We start from the raw sequence: 19890 nt of genomic DNA, 5'->3' as shown, positions 1-19890 counted from the left end.
TTTGTAATTAGTGCGCTTGTCTGAAATCTCGTTTGGTATTAAATGGTTCCGAGAGATTCTTTCCTATTCCTACTGAGGAACGCGTATCAGCAAGTGTCATACTGCAGAGTATCATTAAGTTTGCAGGGATACCAAACTCAGACATGACTTGAAATACCTTTGAACGTAAAGGAGTATCGAAAGCGGCTTTGAATTCAACAAAGAGATGGTAGGTGTTGATTTGTCCTTCTTTGGTCTTTTCCAGGATTTGGCGCAGTTTGAATATCTGGTCCAGGGTGGATATACCAGGTCTAAGGCCGCATTGATAGGGCCCAATTATCTCATTGACTTTAGGTTTTAATCTTTCACACAGTATGCTCTCTGCAGTAGAATGTCCCTGCACCAAAGCCATCGGTTTGATGTTTAATTCTTTGGTAGAATTTCCGGACTTCATTCTGACTCCTGTACATCTCAATTCGCTCTCACTCACGTCTTTCCATTTCCTCTTCCTTTCTGCGGAACAAACGTTTCTCCTCTCTTCTTTTCTCCCGATACCTCTCCTTTGTTGTTATTTTATTATTTATTTAATTATTTTAGAGATTTTAATATTGGTTTTGTATTTTAAAAACTTCAAAGATTTTAAATCTTTCAATGTAAAGTGCGGGTTGGCGATGGTTGATTAATAAAAACAAAATTAAATAAAAAATAGCTTCTTGTTAACAAGGCACCTGTTTACTTCCTATAAATACCTAAAAACCAACCTGAAAATAAATGATTACTATATCAAGTCAACAGAATATAAAAGAAATGAATGAAATTTTTAAACGTCTTCCATAATCTAATCAATAGAGAACGGATACATATGCAAATGCATACATTTTTTGGAGCATCGGAAAAAAAATTTTAAACACAGAAATTCGTTTCATCGAATGTAGGTTTAGAAATTTTTGCATATTATATGCAAACTGCATATATTTCATATGTTTGCATATTTTTGGCATTATTTGTGGACTAAGAAACGCCAGTTATCGAAGATGGCTTAACCGATTTAAGCTTATTTGGGTATCTTAAATTTGGCTCTACAGAATACTAAGATATTACTTAGCACTAGAAAGACCAACCGGTCATATAAATATTTTTTTTTGTTCAAAAATGTATGTATTGGGTTGCCCAAAAAGTAATTGCGGCACAGTGACAAATTTTTTCACAGTTTGTGACTCTGTAATTGCATTCTTTCTTCTGTCAGTTATCAGCTGTTACTTTTAGCTTGCTTTAGAAAAAAAGTGTAAAAAAGTATATTTGATCAAAGTTCATTCTAAGTTTTATTAAAAATGCATTTACTTTCTTTTAAAAAATCCGCAATTTAAACTTTATGTTTATTTGTCAAATTTTCTTTAACAGAAATGCGTAAAGGGTATACCTAAATAGACTTACCGGTCACTTTGACCCCTTGTATAAAATAATACCACTGTTTGTAAATTTTGTCAAAATACTACTTAAACCGGTTTGGTCCAAGTAGGTACATATATAAAAAATCATGGTCTTTCTAGTGTTAAAAACTAAGGTGTATTAATGAAACGGCTTATTTTTATGCAAAACCCCGATACATTGAAAATGCTGAAGGCAAATTTTTAAAAATCTGATCAACTTAAATAATAAGATCAGTCTATATAGGAGCTATACTAAGATATAAACCGATCTGAACCAGCACGGATATCAAATATATAGGAGCTATGCTAAGATATAGACCGATCAGAGACATATTCGGCGCATATATCAAAGATCTAAGCACAACTCGTTGTGCGAAATTTCAGCCAAATCGGATAATAAATACGGCTTTTATGGGCTTAAAACCTTAAATCGGGAAATCGGCCTATATGGGAGCTATACTAAGATATAGACCGATCTGAACCATATTCGGCACAGTTATCTGGAAATTTAACACAAATCGTTGTGCCAAATCGGATAATAAATGTGGCTTTTATAGGCCTAAGATCCTAAATCGGGAGACCGGTACAAAGTTGGACCTAGTAGGTTCTTAGGATACAATTAGAGAAAAATGGGTTTAAAGAGGACATTTATACCCACAAAAGTACTTAGAATCCAAACCATTAAATCATTTAAGGTTCTAAACGTATCTATTTTGGCTCGTACATTTTTTGCATTTATCAGATATGACGTCAAAATTCGTTTTCTTACACCAAATAATGCCTAAATACAAATTTTGGCCAAAATCGGTCCATAAATAAAAAGTGCATATATATCCGCTCTCTACTAATGAAGAAGTACTTTTTTTTAATATATCCGTAACTTAAGCTGTTGATTAGTAAAAAGGACGATATCATAGTGATACTTCTAAATAAAGTTTGCGACTTAAGAGTAGTAGTAACTGAAGAACTACCTGGAAGAGTTCTTATACTTCCCACCAAATAGATTTATTTTGTTTTATTTACGATCAGATCTATGTATTTTTATTATCAATTATGTAAAACCTCCAAATGTATAATGCATTCGATATAATTTATGTATGGCTGTAGTGGCCACAATTTTGATCCGCCCTTTACGGGTTTTTGCATTATAAGTTTCATTAATTGTCTTAACATGTATACGATATGCTCGGTTGTATGTTGTAATAATGAGTTTTGAGGATTTCCTTACTTGTTGCAGACATTCTGTGTTACCATTTATATTATCTTTTATAAGAAATAAAACGAAAGCATTTGTATGGATTACTTTGGTTACGTCGTTTTTATCGTAAATCTTTACACTTTTTACAACAATGTTTCGGAACTTGCTGGTAGTATTGTACGAGTACAAGTTGCTTATTAAGACACATACATTGCGTTTTATGCATATGTAGGTATATTGTCTGTTGGACTTAAACATTAGAAACACAAAAGAGAAAACTACATGCTACACTTATCTACAACATAAACGTAAGTACTGGCAAAAAAAAGATTGTTTGTCACAATCGATACAATCGGAACAAACCAAAAAAAAAATTATATAATTCCTATTTTGTGAATACACCGAACGTACAACGTGAGTGTATCGTTTAGGCCTATCTACATGAAATTGTTCACAACATTTTATGAATAACATACAATACATGAATGTATAAATGAAAATGTGTAGTTGCAGTCGAATCAGCTTGAAGTAATGCTAAGTTTGAAATATGTAACCTTTATTTAACCAAAGTTCGGATAAGTAAATATATTTTCAATTAGCAGAAGTTCGGATAAGTGGAATGCAAAAATTTTTACCATAAAATTTGATCTTTAAACGGAGTTGACATTATTGAACATAATTTGTATTTTATTTACGTAGAGTAAATTGCGGTGCTTTCAGTTAAACGTTATTCAATTAAGCATTTTCGACTTTATAAATAAATGAATGATTTACTTTTGTACATACATACATGCATTTGTTTTTAAATAAATAGCACCAATCGTTAGCATTCTTGCTGCTTAATAATAATATTAAATTAATTTTGAATAATTTCTTAAAAATTTTGAATTTAAATATGTTACTTTAATGTCCGAGTATTTCGTTAAAATTTTTTAAGATTTTTAAGCAATATTTATATTTTTGTTGTCCAATTTTTGATATTTTATCATAGCCAATAGAGAAACACAATATTTATAAAGGACTTCGTAGGACGGGTATGGCAAAATACTTTTGTTGGTGCTATTATATCCACAGGTAGCTACATATATATTGTGACGGCTGATATTTTTCAATTCAATTTAATAACATTGGCCTATAAGATGGTATTTTCGGGTTTATTCAGCTCATTGATCATTTTTAGATATTTCCATTGCGCAGAAAAATGACTTACTCTCAGTATGCAATTGAAAATTGTGGTGAATAAAACTATGCATTTAAAAGGTATTTTTACAATTGTCGCATCAATTTTATTGCTTATCTTAGCGATTTTGTAATTTTGAGAAGAGATATTGTTGGGCGAAACATTTGACAGAGTATATCAAGGAATTCATTTACATATTCTGAATCTGCAACATATAAGCTGAAAGGTGTAAATGTCTCTTCAAGGTATTATTTGAATGCCAAGACTTTTCTTTCTTTCTTCGCTAGCTTACGGGCAAATAAAACGTTTTCCCACTAAATGCTTTGAATTTTAACGTTGATCAAAACTCACTCAGAAATCAAATATGAAAAATGATAATTTGATTTATAAACAAATGTTTCTCTAAGTTCATAATTGTTATTTTTTGTTTTCCAAAACGTTTAATCATTGAATAGATATGTTGCATTCTTCTTCCTTTTGTATTGTCATTCCAATTAACTGATGACATCACATGATTTCTATTTTACACGCTTACCAACAAACGTATTATTAGAAAGGAGATATGACCTTTGCTTCCTAGAATTTTTAGTTAAGCTAAATTTTCAGTGAAGTTATACTTTACTGAGTAAGTCACATTTCTTTTCGCATGACTGGCAAATTACCTAACGAACCTTCAGATAACATGCATATATTCCTAATTTAACGGCCTTATTCACAAAACATAATACAGTCTTAATAAAGATTTATTTCACAGTTCTATAAAGGAAATCTGCCAAATAAACCTATTTCAAATCAACATTAAGTATGTTGATTACCGGTGTTATTAATCTTGGAATTCGATAATTTTTTAATTAGAATTGAAAAACATCAGCCTTGGTAATTGTATAGATAACTATGTGGTAGTTAGTGGTATTACTTATATTAGTTGCTACTTTGGAATCATGTAAACATTTAAATTAGCTGCATTCGTTGTTGTGAATGATGATGAATAATTCTTTTTACTATGATCCATTCATGCTCATATTCTTCCATCAAACCCTTCACAGTTTCCGATTAAAAAAGTCCGCCGATTTGCAACGAAATGGAGTTTAAGCACCCCAATTTGTAGTAAATTTCAAAAATTGCTTACTTCCAATTGAACTGTTTTTTAAAGACATATCAAAAATTCCTGCATAGTAGCTACATGGTGTGGTAGCAATTTTGGAGGTTGATCTTGGAAATAAAATTCAGACAAAAAATAAGATGCAAGGGAAACAAATTGAAAAGGCACCCACCCACTTCAAGAAACCCAATAAAAAAGGACAGTATGCAGGTGAGTCTCCTCAGGGGCAACATTGTATACACGTTTAAAGATAAACGGACTTATTCACATAACGAAATAAGCACATTAAGTTTTGTGAATAGCGGTAATAAAAAACTACGATAACAAACAAATAAATTTAAAATAGAGCCCTACATTAAAAACAATAATGTTATTGTTAAATTTTTACAACTCATACTGTCACGTTGTGGTGATTTGTTTGTCTTTAACAGTCTTGCTACCAAGATATATTCAGTTACAGGTAGTGGCAGTTGTCCAACAACAAAATATTGACTGCACTATTTGCCAAAATCAGTGATTTGTGCAACTCTGATTCTGTGTATGGTACTAGTTCGCGCCAATTTTCGTTCTCGTTGACAGAAAGCTGCTTACGGCTCAGCTGCTTACGGTTTCCATTGATAATTTGAGCATGCTACCACCTCTACTTAACGTTGTCGGACGTCAACATTAGCATAGCTAGGGGAATGGCAAATGAGCCATATCCAAACCGATTTTTCCATTTGACTTTTTCAGCCCCCAGAAGGCGTATATATTAACCGATTAGGTAAACTTGTGGACAAAGGCTTCTGTAATGTCTTCCAACCCATAAAACCAGATGCCTAGATTTGACTTGCTGAGAGCATCCAATGAGCTTAAATGAACTTTGTATTTCAGTTTAAAAATACATTAGTGCAAAGAACATAACAAATGCCATTCATGGGGAGAGTTACATAAGATTCGATCCGATTTTACTTCAATAAAATGTTTGTTCTATAAACAAAATGAGATTTTGGTATATTTATTTAAATTAAAAACAATGCAAGGAAATGGTATTGAATATATCATCTGTTCTAACGATCTGAAAATCTATAAACTATTTCTGATGAGAAGTTAAAATCTATGTAAAATAGGAAAGCAAAAACAATTTTTTTTGTAGGGTCGTAGCCTTCGTCAGGGAAAATGTACACTCCAATTTGCAATGCTACCTGATCGGTTAATCATGTTAAATTCAGTTGGCTTTTACAAAAGTATTACTGCAGAAAATTTGACGATCACAACCCAAAGTAAAAGGCAGGTTTTGCCGTAACTACAAAAATTTTTTTCGAGCGTAAAGCTTTTCTTCTTGTAATCCGTTCAAAAAGGATAGATACGGAAATATCCTTTAATTTGACTTGTAGCATTTGCTAAAGCATTACAGAAACAAATTTTTCACCGAACCGCTCGAAATTATTTCCAAAATTCAATTAAAGAACAAACCAAATAAAAACTCCAAACACGTACATTGAAATAAATTACCAAATAAGATTTTTATCTCACAAAGCAAACGCCCAACGATGAGTGGTAATGCAGCTATTAGTTATGAGATTTTTATAGTACCCTCCACCATAGGATGTGATCTATGACCCCATAAAGTATATAAAGTGGAAAGCACGATAACTTTGAAAGGAGTAAGGCAATTATAATCCACTATCGTTTATTGGCTTATAAAGAGATACCGGGCAAAGAACTATGCAAATGCGATCCATGGTGGAGATCGGGGTATCTTTGGACAAACTTAACATGCTCCTTCTTGTCGAATATTTTCCTCTGAATGATTAATTTTCCTCAAAAACCTCAATGAATGCAGCTATTAACCTACCTGTTTAATGTCTTGCCAGCGTAGCTTGTGTAGTGGATATCTCGATATATTCCGCACAGTAATTAAGTAGGTGAGAATGTCACAAACATGTAGGTATTATAATTATACCTACATGTTTGTGACCCCCCACCCATCACACGGCTGGGTGGGTATGAAGGTAGGTATAGATGTGAGGTGAGGTGAGCTTTGTTTCTCTAATAACTATGAAAAAAATTTTGAACTATCACATACAAATCTACATTAATGTTAATCTTAAATTAAGTATGTATGTATACTGCGCATATAATGCATACACATGCATGCATGTTTGTCTGTTAGTCATGTGGGAAAACTTGGGATGATTTAAGTGTGCCAAATATTCAATGTCGGATTATTGGCTCACATCAGCTTGAAGGGCAATAGGTGTAATTATTACAGTCGCCTTTGTTGCTAGGCTATTATGGAAGTGTCGTTGACATATTTAGAGTTTTTTTCTTGTTCATATAAAAATATAAATTGGCCTAATGTTACATCTAAGAACATCTGTTAACTTAATAGGACCCATGCTATTAGGTTGCCCCCAGTACTATTGTTTGTCGGCCGCAGCTGTGGCTGCTGGATCGATTTCAGCATTTTGGATCTTTTTGCGGCGAGAGTATTCGATTAAGTACTCTATGGACCAGGCAATGCCGCAGAGGAATATACACACACTCTGGGCATGGATGCAAATGGGATAACTGCTGGTGACATCTCGGATCAGCCCTGAGAAAAGAAATGAAAGCACATGAAATTAAACTGTCTATGTGTAAATAAAAGTACTTACCTATCAGGGGACCGAAACAAATGACGAATAGAGCTTTGCCCACTAAATGCCAGCCAAAAGCTGAAGGTAGTTTCTCCAAAGAACAGTACTCAGAAACTGTCAGAGTGAAATTACTGAGTGCCGAGCCTCTGAAGAAACCACATATCGACAGCCATATCATGAGTTGTGTCCAATCCGTCTGTTCAGCCATAACTGCCAAGAAGAAAACAACAAAACAAAATTTTACATAAATGCAAAATACATTTCTTTCATAAAGATATCTTAACAACTTTATATTTGGCACTCTAACTCGGCCAAGAGATGAATTACTTATGTATGTATATCAATATATTTAATATAAAATAGGATTTTAATGATGTTCTTGTGTGTGTAACAAAAAATATTTTGTATAATGTTCGAATGCAATTTTAACAAATCTACATATGTACACTTATAATGTCCTGCTGGTTATTCTCGTATGGTAAATGTAAGGAAGCAATCAAGGCGTACTTAATAAGGTGGCCGCATCAGCACAGCTTATGGAACTTGATATGTCAAATCATTTTTAAATTCGCCTTATTAAAATATAAACCTCAAAATAAAAATTCTCTAAATTGATTGTTTTGTTTGCTGCTGTTATGATTTTTAAACTTAGGTTATATAATGGTACGCGTCTAACAACCTTAATGGCTATCAGCTTCACTCAGGGAACTAGGTTCGTTGTGTCGCCCCCGAAAAAGATCCAAAAAGCTCTGAAGAACACGGACAAAATTTACGGCAGTACAATGCCAGACATTAGAATGAAGAAGATAAGGAGCCAACATGCATGACAATAATGGAAGCCAGGCGGGCTGGAGAAGTTCCCTCCTATCTGCCATTTCAAGCCCCTATTGTAGTCAAGAATGGCGAAAGGACTATGTGCCTGGAAATATTGTAATTTAGACAAGAAAAAAGGTGTTCATTTAGCCATTATCCTGCACCTACCCCGCAATTTCAGGCCAATGTCACAATAGGTGCTCAACCGTCTATAACTCTTCCTCATTTCCACAAATCATGCGTAAGTCCGTCATGTGTCCAGCGCGACGTCATAGTCATGACATTGCAATGGCAATGGCTACGGACCCCTATCAGTAGTGAGAGCGGCAGCTCCACATGTAGGATTGTTCCCCTGAACACACCAAGTAACTTTATATTGGTGAATAGCACCAACTTTGTCTTTTGGGTTTTCACGTCAAGCCCATTGGCCAATCTTGGCACCACGCACTCTGAACGGCCACGAACTAAGATAAAATCGTCCTCCTCTTAGCCAACAAACTTTCCTTTTTTCCATCGCATAATTATCCAAAAGCCTCAAAAAGGGGTACAAAACCGTCCTTGGGGTGTTTGTGCTTTAATCACAATATTCTTATTTGAGTCCCTGAACTATATTCAGGAGGAATCCCCATGTGCACCAGAAAGTCATGCATTTGACATAGATGATGTGACGTCCCTGGTTACAATCGAGACACATGCCTATGAAGTTGGAAACAATTCCAGCCAAATTGAGCCAGAACTACTCTGGTCTGCACTTGGTAGCTATTTTATCGCTACAATAACCTAGTGTAAACTATTTAAACCAGCCTTCTTGCTGGAGCTAATGGGAATTTTCAACATTTTATAATTTATTTTTTTTTTGCTTGACACTCAAATATTAATTAACTCTCTCTTCTTGCTCTGATTGGTCGAAACAAATTTTCCGAAAATCTGAAATGTCAAAGCGAATCGAATTTTCTTCCCATTGTTTACAAATTTGTACATATCAAGTTCCCAAAAAAGATGATTTGTTGTAGCAATTCGTCGATTGTGTTTATTACAAAACGTAGCATTAAGCATTTCAAACAAAACAAGTAAAAAGGTGCTTAGTTCGGCCGGGCCGATCTTTGGATACCCACCACCTCGTGTATATATGTAAACCACTTCGTCAGAATCTGGTGAAAAATGCATACCTTATGCCCCATAGCAGCTACATCGAAATATGTTCCGATTTGGACAAACGACACGGATGTCAAAAAGCCTAACACAAGTCACTGTGTCAAACTTCGGTGAAATCGGATTAAAAATGCGCCTCTTATGGAGCCAAGACTTTAAATTGTGATATCGGTCTATATGGCAGCTATGTCCCAATTTGCACCGATTTGAGCCAAATTCAGAAAAATATCGAAGAGCCTAACACAAATTTCGGCGAAATAGGACAATAAAAGCGCCTTTTATGACCCCAAAACCTTAAATCGAGATATCGGTCTATATGGCAGCTATATCCAAATCGGAACCGATCTGGGCTAAAATGAAAAACTATGTCGAAGGGCCTAACACAACTCACAGTCCCAAATTTCAGCGAAATCAGATAATAAATGTGGCTTTCATGGGCCTAAGACCCTAAATCGGCGGCTATATGAAGATATAGTCCGGTATAGCCCATCTTCGAACTTAACCTGCTCGTTCGCGTACTTTATTTGCCAGCAGAAGAAAGCGTGAGGGCGAGCACAACTTTGAGTATTTGAGAACTTGCAAATTTCTACTGGAGGTTTTTTTTCAGAAGAAATTTGACATCTGTTCACACTAGTTTTGGAAATTGCATTTTCCATCACTACAACACAAATGTTATGAAAACCTACAGTTAAAATTTATTGTCTCTTGCTTCAGCTGGAAAATTTTGTTGGTTTTATAATTTTTTTAGGAAAAAATTTAATATTTACATTTTTACATTACTCAGTGTTTATTTGACACAATTTAAGTATTTATTTGGGCTCACATGACTCGTTTTCGTGACAAACGAGTTGTTTTGCCCTTATAAATTGTAAAGGAAAACAAGTCGTTTTCAGAGCATTTTAAAGGGAAAACGAGTCGTTTGCTCAAAACAGCTTTGGTCTGAACATCGTATAAGATGGAGACAGGGACTTTCATTTCAAGAAGAGCTGTGTACCATAGTGATAGAAGTGAAATTGTTTGGTTTTGAAACTTATACAATTGACGCGTTTTCTACATCTACGGTATGTTTACTAGGTTTTTAGAATTAAGAATATACATAAAGCAGAATTTTGGTAACGATTATATGCCAAAGAAGCGAATCTTCGAAATAAGGATACTATCTTCAAATTTAAGTCGCTATAAACCAATGGACACAACCTTCCTTTTTGAATCTCGTTCGCTGACTGATTCTCATTTTACTTCACAGACGACTCTAAAATTTCTTATTTTTTGAAAAATTTAATTCATTAAGCTCCTGTTTTTTTAGGCATTTATGTATCTTTTACTAATGTACAAGGTTGTCCTTGTCAACTATATTCTGACTTTTGTTAACACATTTTTGTCTTTAAAAATAATACGAAACCTCTGTAATATCAAGAAATGAACTTGGGCATCTTTCAATTATACTTGTCATCTATGGCTCGAATCGAAGAAGAAGTTCGACATACATTATTTTCAGTGCATGTGTCCCAAATTTAAAATTTTTTCTATTTGTATTAAAATGTATGAACTTTGTTCACAATATAAAATGAAATATTTTGATAAAAATTGTATGTTACACTCACTCGCATTTTTAGGATTTGTTTGTTTTTAGGAGACATAGAAAGACTTACTTGATCTTGTTATGGCTACAAATATAATGGATACCAGGAAGACGGTGCGTTTCTTAATATTGGTCCGATCAAAGATTGGCGGTAGAACAATACGGGCGGCAATATCTGTAATGGCGGTTATCGACAGGCAAAAGGCCACATCTTTCTTGTTGTAGCCCAAGTTGGCGAAGAAGAAGGGTGTAACCATTTTGAAATTCATCTCGGCCACATAGAATATTGAAAGGCCAAACAGTATGTTTAGGAACATTTTGTCTTTCAGTAAATCAACATCCATTAGATCGGCAAATCTGGCCCAGAAACCAGGTTTTTTGACTTGTTCAGCTGGGCCAGCATCAGCAGCCGCCTTATCCACTTCGGTAGGTTTCATTTTTATAAATGAATCGCGGTGCCCGCCCATTATGGTGCCGGTGGCCGTACTGACCCTCTTCAGTTCACGATCGTTCTGCTCGAATTCATCATCGCCCACATTCATGTGGACTTGTAGTATGGAACCTGTAAAGTCCATGTATGACAGATTGGAGGTGACCGAATGTTTCCGATGCCGCAGAGCCATACTGACATCGTGGTTGGACATATAGCTGTTCTCGGCAGTCTGTACTCCGGCCAAAGACATAATACGCGGAAATGTTGGCCTTTTGGGTAGCCCCAGGCGAGAGCCATTCATGGTGTTCATTGCCATCTCCGAGTAGTTTTTGCGCATTGAATTTTGCTGTTGATTGTGTTTGTTAAACAGCAGGGTATTCATTTCAGGCAAGGCGTCTTCTTCAGTTCCATCCTCGTGAATGACCTTGAATTCTGGAATGGGGGCAATAACCATCATTTCCTCGTCTACCTTTTCCTCTTTCATATGCCATTTGGCCGGTTGCAGCAGCACTGAACCCACCGTAGCATTCAATGCCACACCAGCCAATAACAAAACGGCACCTCTAAATCCAAAAGCCTCAAGCAGAACGCGCACCAGCTGAGGCATGATCAACATGCCCAAGGCTGTTCCAGCCATTGACAGACCTACCGCTTGACCTCTTTTGTACTTGAAATAGTGGTTGAGAGCTACGAAGGCCGCCGAAGTAGCCAGACCCACGCCAATACCGTTGATGACTCCATAAGTGCTGATAATGTGGGCCATACTGCTAGCCGGACTTGTGCAAGCCAAACCTAAGGCACATAATATTGAACCTGCGATAGCCACCTTACGATAGGAGAACTCTTTGAGAAGAGGCCCTACGAAGAGGCCTGAAAAGTTCATGCATACATCCAAGGTACTAATAATCACAGCTGCGCCGGTGGTGCCTACATCCAGGTCACGCAATAAATCTCCAAACAGCAAACCAAATGAGGGTTCTATTGATCGTGTGGCCAACTGGAAAAAAAATCAAAGAAGAAAAAAAAAACCATCATAAATACCAATAAAACAAGCATACAACAATTTCCCTATACATATGTAAGACTTTCTCCCCAGTCAATTCGTTTACCAGAGACCAGTATGTCTGGCCTCCGCTCGACCGATATCATATCAGAAATTATAGGTCATAAAAAGTATCACATGAAAACAAAAAATATATAAAATGTTTATGATCAAGTCATTTACGATTCAAATGAATGACTTTGATTATGACTAGTAAACGAACGACATAACGATTAGCAATCATAATGCGATGAGGTAATAAATCTGGGATTAATTTCTTTGGATACGAAAAATAGCCAAAAGCCGTTGTTATTACCTTTTATCGCAACATACCGATCACTATCCAGTACAACTTTGACTGAAATTCTATCCAGAAGATCTGAATTGTACTGGATAGGAGTAAAACAAAACACAGAAAATGTAAAAATTCATAACGTCGATACACTTGTCTCCCATATTTGGCTCTTCTTTCCACTCAATTTTTCTACTAATTTTCGAGAAAATTAAACTTGTCACGTAGTGTAGAGATTCCATTATGTGCTAGAAAAAAAAGAGTCGCAGGTATCCCGCAAGGTCATCTTCAAGGAATTAATATGACACACATAATCAATCTAACTCTCGCTGCTGAAGCAGATCCGAATATGAACTGTACAACAATATATATGTATAAGTATATAGTCTACAAGGTTCCACTGAGATGGGCTAACTTTAAATAAATCAAACATACTATCATCAAAAATTAAAAGTACATATACATACGTTATCGATTAATTCATATTTGTCCAACTATCAATATCAATTAACAATTACAAACGATTTTCGATACGTTGGAAACCCAATTCATTATCAATCGGTAGATTACTCCTTAGATTTGTCATAGTTTATCATTGCACACCACCGGCATGCGGGTCGGTGTCGTTTAAATGTATTTCACTTCACTTATCTGTTAAGCGGCTATGCCATAGCCCGATGACGTCAGTTGGTCCGTGCGGTTTACTGCTACTCTCTTCAGTTGTTTTGACGATTAAAGAAATGTTTTGACAAAAACACAAAAGAATACCACACAATTAAATACAGAAGTTCAATATCAACAGTGCAAACATGCAATCACTCAATAAAGTTTACGTACACATGAGTCTTGCAAATGAAATGGCTATATTCCCAACATTAGTATATAGATATTTAATTTTTTTGGCACTGAACTACACAGGAATATAGATCATTAGGTATGAAGCCGGAGAAGGTGTAAATATAGCGAAAACCTAAAAATTTTCCGAAATTCATATCAAAAAAGTTTACGTACATAAAAAACCCGTAATTATTTTTTTTAACACTAAAAGTATTACATGACTTTTGTATTTAGTGGGTCCTCCTCTCATTCGTTGATTGCCGCTTTTAACCAGAATTTGGGTTTCGATTGCCTCTGTAAAGGCTCTCTCTTCTCATAAAGTACATTTTAGGTCTTTTTAAGATGAAATCTTGCGTTTTTTGTTCGCCGATTTGGTCTATTGGTCTCACACCATGTTTTTACGGGTATAAAAAGCTCCAAACACTCAGAACAAATGGAAATCTTGGTTTAATTAAGAAATTTGCATAATCAATTAAAATTTTTGCTGAAATCGGACCTATAATCAAATTTGTATTATTAATAAACGATTTTGCATTTATGACCGTATGATTCAATTAAAGTGGTTATCAACTCAATAAACCAATTTATTAGAAAATTTTTTATTCTTTTAAATAAATGTTTAACTAACCTAATTACAATAAATAATTGGTATTTTTCCTATAAATAAACCATTTTTTACTACAGTCGATTAATTGCGAAAACAAAATGGAATGTATTGCAATAAAATATTTTGTCTTTTTATTAAAAACAAAAAAAAAAACTAATTGGTATTACAAGCGGATAAAGTCTTTATGGTACAAGTAACAAAATCTTTTAGTTGCGTGGGCACTATGTAAGGAAAAAATCCAAGTCTACTTTTTCAACCGTGATGGCATTTTTTACTGCTGTCAATGAGGATTCAAACCAAATCATTCAATTAGCAATATGTACAGGTAGATGAAATATTAGGAAAGGAATTGGACTGTACGTGGGTGGTTCTGGTACATTTGTACACATATAACGTGAACTTATCTGTCGAAATATGTAAATTTGGGACATTGTGACCAAAATGGAGCGTCCTTCTCTGGACGATAACAAATAATGTCTTCCTGATTTCGTCTTTACGACTAAAGTGTTACTGTTTATTTTCATAAGAATAAGGACGTAAATAAGAGTCATTCTGAATTTTACTTATACGTATTGCCTAGATGAATATGTGATTCAGCAAAGTAGAAAGAGTCATATTAAGTAGCTTAATATCATGAGTGTGTTTAGCTGGTTTTTATTTTTAAATAAACGATGTGTACGATAACTTATTTGAGTGACTGTATGTATATAACAACTCTTATCATGACTGAGTGATTATGAAATAACTGCATTTTCTTTCTTTAACACTTGCGGCTATGAAAGAAATGTATGTATAAAAAAACCAACTAAGAGACATGACAAAAGCGCTACTGTAAACAAATTTCAGGAACGTAATTACGATGGTCTCATAAATTTTTCATAAAATGGTCCCATAATTTGGCAACTACAACAGCAGTTGAATCAAACATATACCGTTGTAGTACAATTCTATATTCATTTCCGATTAAGCCCACCATAATAATCGATTGCATCGACCATAAACCACTTATCTGTGTGAGATATTGATTTGCTATAATTACCAGAGTGGCAATTTTTCAACACATGCTGACTGTATACAAGGCAATTGTCGTTAACTGGACGACGAGTATCTTGTAGTCAATAATCGTCATCGATTATCATTGTTTACTTATGTCGAACTTAGTGCATTTTAAAACTGACAGATTTGCATTTATAGAAATTTTTAACAGAAATGGGGAATTATTTGAACTTCGGTTTGTTTCAAAATCCGATTTCGTTTCGATCTATAATATGAAATACGAATTCATTGAACTTATATTGGGATAGATGTCTTGAAGGAATATTTTCTTACGGTTATTTAACGTGAGGTAAAATATTTTATATCCACCAACGAAGGATGGGGGTATATTCATTTTGTCATTCCGTTTGCAACATATCGAAATATCCATTTCCGACCCTATGACGTATAAATATTCTTGATCGCCGTAAAAATATAAGACGATCTAGCCATGTCCGCCCGTTCGTCTGTCTGTTGAAATCACGCTTCAGACTTTAAAAATAGAGATATTGAGGTGAAACTTTGCACAGATTTTTTTTTTGTCCATAAGCAGGTTAAGTTCAAAGATGGGCCATATCGGCCTATATCTTCATATAGCTACCCTATAGACCGATCGGCCGATTTGAGGTCTTAGGCCCATAAAAGCCACATTTAATATCCGATTTTGCTGAATGTTGTGCTAGGCCCTTCGACATCCTTCATCAATTTGGCCAAGATCGGTCCAGATTTGGATATAGCTGCCATATAGACCGATCTCTTGATTTAAAGTTTGGGCCCATAAAAGGCGCATTTATTGTCCGATATCGCCGAATTTTGGGACAGTGAGTTGTGTTAGGGCCTTCGACATTCCTCCTTAATTTGGCCCAGATCGGTGCAGATCTGGCTATAGCTGCCATGTAGACCGATCTCTTGATTTAAAGTCTTGACCCCCAAAAGGCGCATTTTTAATTCAATTTCGCTGAAATTTGACACAGTGACATATGTTGGGCTATTCGACATCCGTGTTGTATACGGTTCAGACCGGTTTATATTTGGCTATAGCTACCAAAAAGCCAATATTTTGATCTACAAAATTAAACAATGACTTGTACTTATTAGACCACTCAATGCCCGTGCCGAATTTGGTCCAAATCGGACCATATTTCGGTATACCTGTTATGGGGACATAAATAATGCATTTTTCACCGGATCATGACGAAACGTGGTTTGCATATATACCCAAGGTGGTGGGTATCTAAAGTTCGACCCGGCCGAACTTAAGGCCTTTCTACTTGTTTCTTAATAGTCTTGCAGCAACTCAAAAATGAAATCGGGATTTTATTTATATTAGGGCGATGCGGTCGTTTTTTTTTTAATCTTGGAGATCATAAGTGCATTCCGTACATCAATTTTTAGTAAAATCGGGCCACAAAGTTATTAAGATGATATTTTACAACGGCCATAGAATTATAAAAAAATGCAAAGATAATTATTTGAAATCGTTTTGTTTTAACGATGCACAGTGGGCCAAATGGCAAAAAAATTGGAAATAAGTCTACAACTTTTTATCTGTTGATTTTAGCCATACAAAATGTTCTAGACATTTGTAGAGGAGGACATAGGCTTTCAGAAAAGTGCTGTTGTTGGTCCATATCTTTAATACAGGGTGAGCTACAGGGTGTCAAAGTTGACCACTTTTGACTTCTCCAAGCTTCTGGGGGCCATAACTTTTGATCTACTCAACCGATTTACATGATTTAGGACTCTAGAGAAAGAGCTTGACAAGATCTAAAAAACTTATGCATAAAGTACCATGCCATCGTGTACTGTTAAGGAGTTATGAATTGTTTAATTTTAAAATATGAAAATTTGGCCTTGGTTTTTTTCAGTGTTTTTTTAATAACTCCGTCAATTTTAAAGCTATAAACTTCATACTTCACACAAATTATGCCAGCATATGTGTGCATAAAATACAAAAGGAATCACGTGAATATCTTTGGCGGTTTAAAAATGGCATCGTTTTCAATATGAAAAATATTTTTTTTGTCAAAAAATTGCAAAATTTTTCAAAAAAGATACTCCCATTTCCTTTAAGTTTTCGCAAACTTTGGCCGTCAAAGCATTATCATTTCTTTCCATTTTCACAAAGTCGAGGTATTAAGAAAAGTTTTAAGTGCTAATTTGGCTAATTTCGATATCAAACAACACCGTTATCTTAAGACCAAAATGGCCAATTTTTTTACTAAACTTCAAAAGTTTCTCACTGGAAAAAAAGTTCCACGGGGATTTTTTCGCTTTTTTTGAACTTAAATGAAAGCTTAAAATGTTCCCAACATTTTAAGGTATGTCTCGCCATATCCTAGCCATAAATGAGATCGTAGCGATCAAAATACTGAAAAAAGTCAATTTTCAAGTAGTGCTATATTCATTGCTAAAAAACAAGTATTACGTCACATTTTATTGCAAAGATGTTAAATAAACTTTTATTTGGTAACACTTCTTCTACAAAACACAAAAAGAATCATGGAAATATCTCTATTCTATTCCATTTTATGGAACCGGCAATAAAAAAGTCAATTTTTCAAAAAAGTCGTTGTCCTAATTGCACATGACACACTATAGCCATATTTACGCAACATACCTTATCGTAAAGGAAATTTTCATACCTTTCCAACGATGTATAAAACATTTCTCAACTCGGATTCTATCTACTCTAAAATTCATTTACACTTCATTAAACTCTATATAAAAATGTCTATTTGTGAAATGGAACCTTATATGGGGCCTACACTAAAACATTGATAGATTTGCCCAGGGTTTACAATACAAATGTGTTAGAATAAAAAAAGGTCTCCTGCCAAAGTTTAAAAAAATTGGAATAAAAATATGTGTTTTAGAGCGAAAACACTTCGCATCGGCGTGCGTTTATATGTATATTAGCTACTCCCAAAATAAAAAAGCATTTTAGTTTTGTATTATTTGATTTTATTCTCTACCAAATAATCTAAGGTATCAAAATTTAAAAGCTCTTTAATTTGAATGGCATCGGGATCGTCCTTATCTATATCGTCACATATTTTTGGTAGCCATTTAGTTCTGATGCTGTATAGTACCGGATCAGACGATAACAATAAATATTGAAGTAAATCATAATTTTGGTTAAATTTGGTGCTCTTTCGGGTATTGAAAAGCCGGAACTGTTTAACATCTCTATTACGGGATTCCTGAGCTTCTTCTGTAAGTTCTCCTAACGGAAGTATGTTGTATTCCACAATTTCCTTGCCATGATGTAAGACTTTATGTACTGTCGGTGTTAAAGCTTTCCACGAATATAAATCAGATAAAATGTTTTTTGTGTCATTACTATAAGCTTCAAATTTGGTTGAATTTATCATCTTTTTGCTATTGATTACAGCCAAAATCACTTTGAATCGTCTTAGCAAGTGTTCATCAAGACCGGTTATTTTAGATGTCGATACGGGGTCCTCAAAAAACCGCCTTGCCGAGTTGCCATCATTTGTGCTTCCGTATCCGTAAAGAGGTTTATCTATTATAAGTCCCTTTTGTTTAAACTCCAACTGGATTCGATTCTTCTCTTCCTGCCTCATTTTGTGAAGATCTTGGTTGTTTCTAGCAGAGACATCGCGGTTTCCAGGGCTAGTCCGATATTTAAGGTCATACGATAAATGCAAACAATACTCCATGAATCGAATTCTACAGTGCAGGGGCGAAATACCGAAATTGAGCGCATTTTCGTTTACTAAATTTTCATCAGACTTGTCCTCGAATTGCCCATTCTTCTTGCCACAAATATTGCATCTCCAATTGGACATAACGCCAGTTAATGCGTTTGCCACCTTTCCATCGATCATAGTGAGTTGTAGTTGAAACGAAACTTTTATATTTCTTCCCAATTGGTTTATAACAATCATGGGTAATGCAGCAATTTCTTCCTTTATTTCGTTCACCAAAGATCGTGTTGTGTTCCGGTCTTCCTTTGTATACTCAAACCGAATTGGGCGACATAAATATTTTGACCCAGGTGTTCTATTTATCCATATATCTTGAAATGCATTTTCTTTCGATGATGAAGATTGGTCCTTGTACAATCTCATTCTCAATGGTACTAATGATGCCATGAAAATTGATGCGAAGTTGGTATCTATTTCTGTTTGTTGCTTATATTCGGAAAATCCAGATGATCCATCACAACCCCATTTGCTGATCAAAACCACTTCGGAATTATTACATGTGTTCAACTGTTCTTCAGTAAAATTAGAAATAATTCTAACAGCTGTATTTTCAACAAGATCAGCAAGTTTCACTCTTGCTTTTAATTCGTCCACGTATATATTTGATGGCACCATTTTCGTCCTGGTGTTGTACAATTTATGTTTTGAGGGTAAACAACCCCATCCTTTTTCACGAAGAGCCTTCCTCATTGTTGAGTATTTGTTTCTTGAGAGGCCTAGGTTCAAAATCAGGGCCAGTGCATCTTCCTCCGTGAATTCTGTAGTCGATTTTGGAGTTGGAATACTTTCTACCATTCTCTTTACCCTTTTCGGAGATGCTAATGGTAAAACATCGACAATTCGTCCAACATTTTTT

General features: G+C 34.9%; 1 protein-coding gene across 3 annotated transcripts in view; it reads right to left on the bottom strand.

Annotated features, from left to right (window-relative positions):
* Positions 1–2698: 2698 nt before the first annotated feature.
* The window catches only part of LOC106095885 (uncharacterized), a 54562-nt gene continuing 37370 nt past the window's right edge, over positions 2699–19890 (bottom strand). For 2 of the 3 annotated variants that reach the window (XM_059367048.1, XM_013263319.2), the window contains 3 exons: positions 11128–12487; positions 7529–7720; positions 2699–7467 (listed from right to left, as the gene is read on the bottom strand). In XM_059367048.1, coding sequence (XP_059223031.1) covers positions 7292–7467; positions 7529–7720; positions 11128–12487 — 1728 coding nt within the window. In that variant the 3' untranslated portion in view covers positions 2699–7291. Of the gene's footprint in view, positions 7468–7528; positions 7721–11127; positions 12488–12848; positions 12919–19890 lie in introns of those variants that run through there. The other variant, XM_013263320.2, reaches the window with a different exon arrangement.

This window comes from Stomoxys calcitrans, chromosome 4, assembly GCF_963082655.1.
Source record: "Stomoxys calcitrans chromosome 4, idStoCalc2.1, whole genome shotgun sequence".
NCBI lineage: Eukaryota > Metazoa > Arthropoda > Insecta > Diptera > Muscidae > Stomoxys > Stomoxys calcitrans.
The sequence above is the reverse complement of the archived record's forward strand: the minus strand, read 5'-3'. Positions and strand labels throughout refer to the sequence as shown.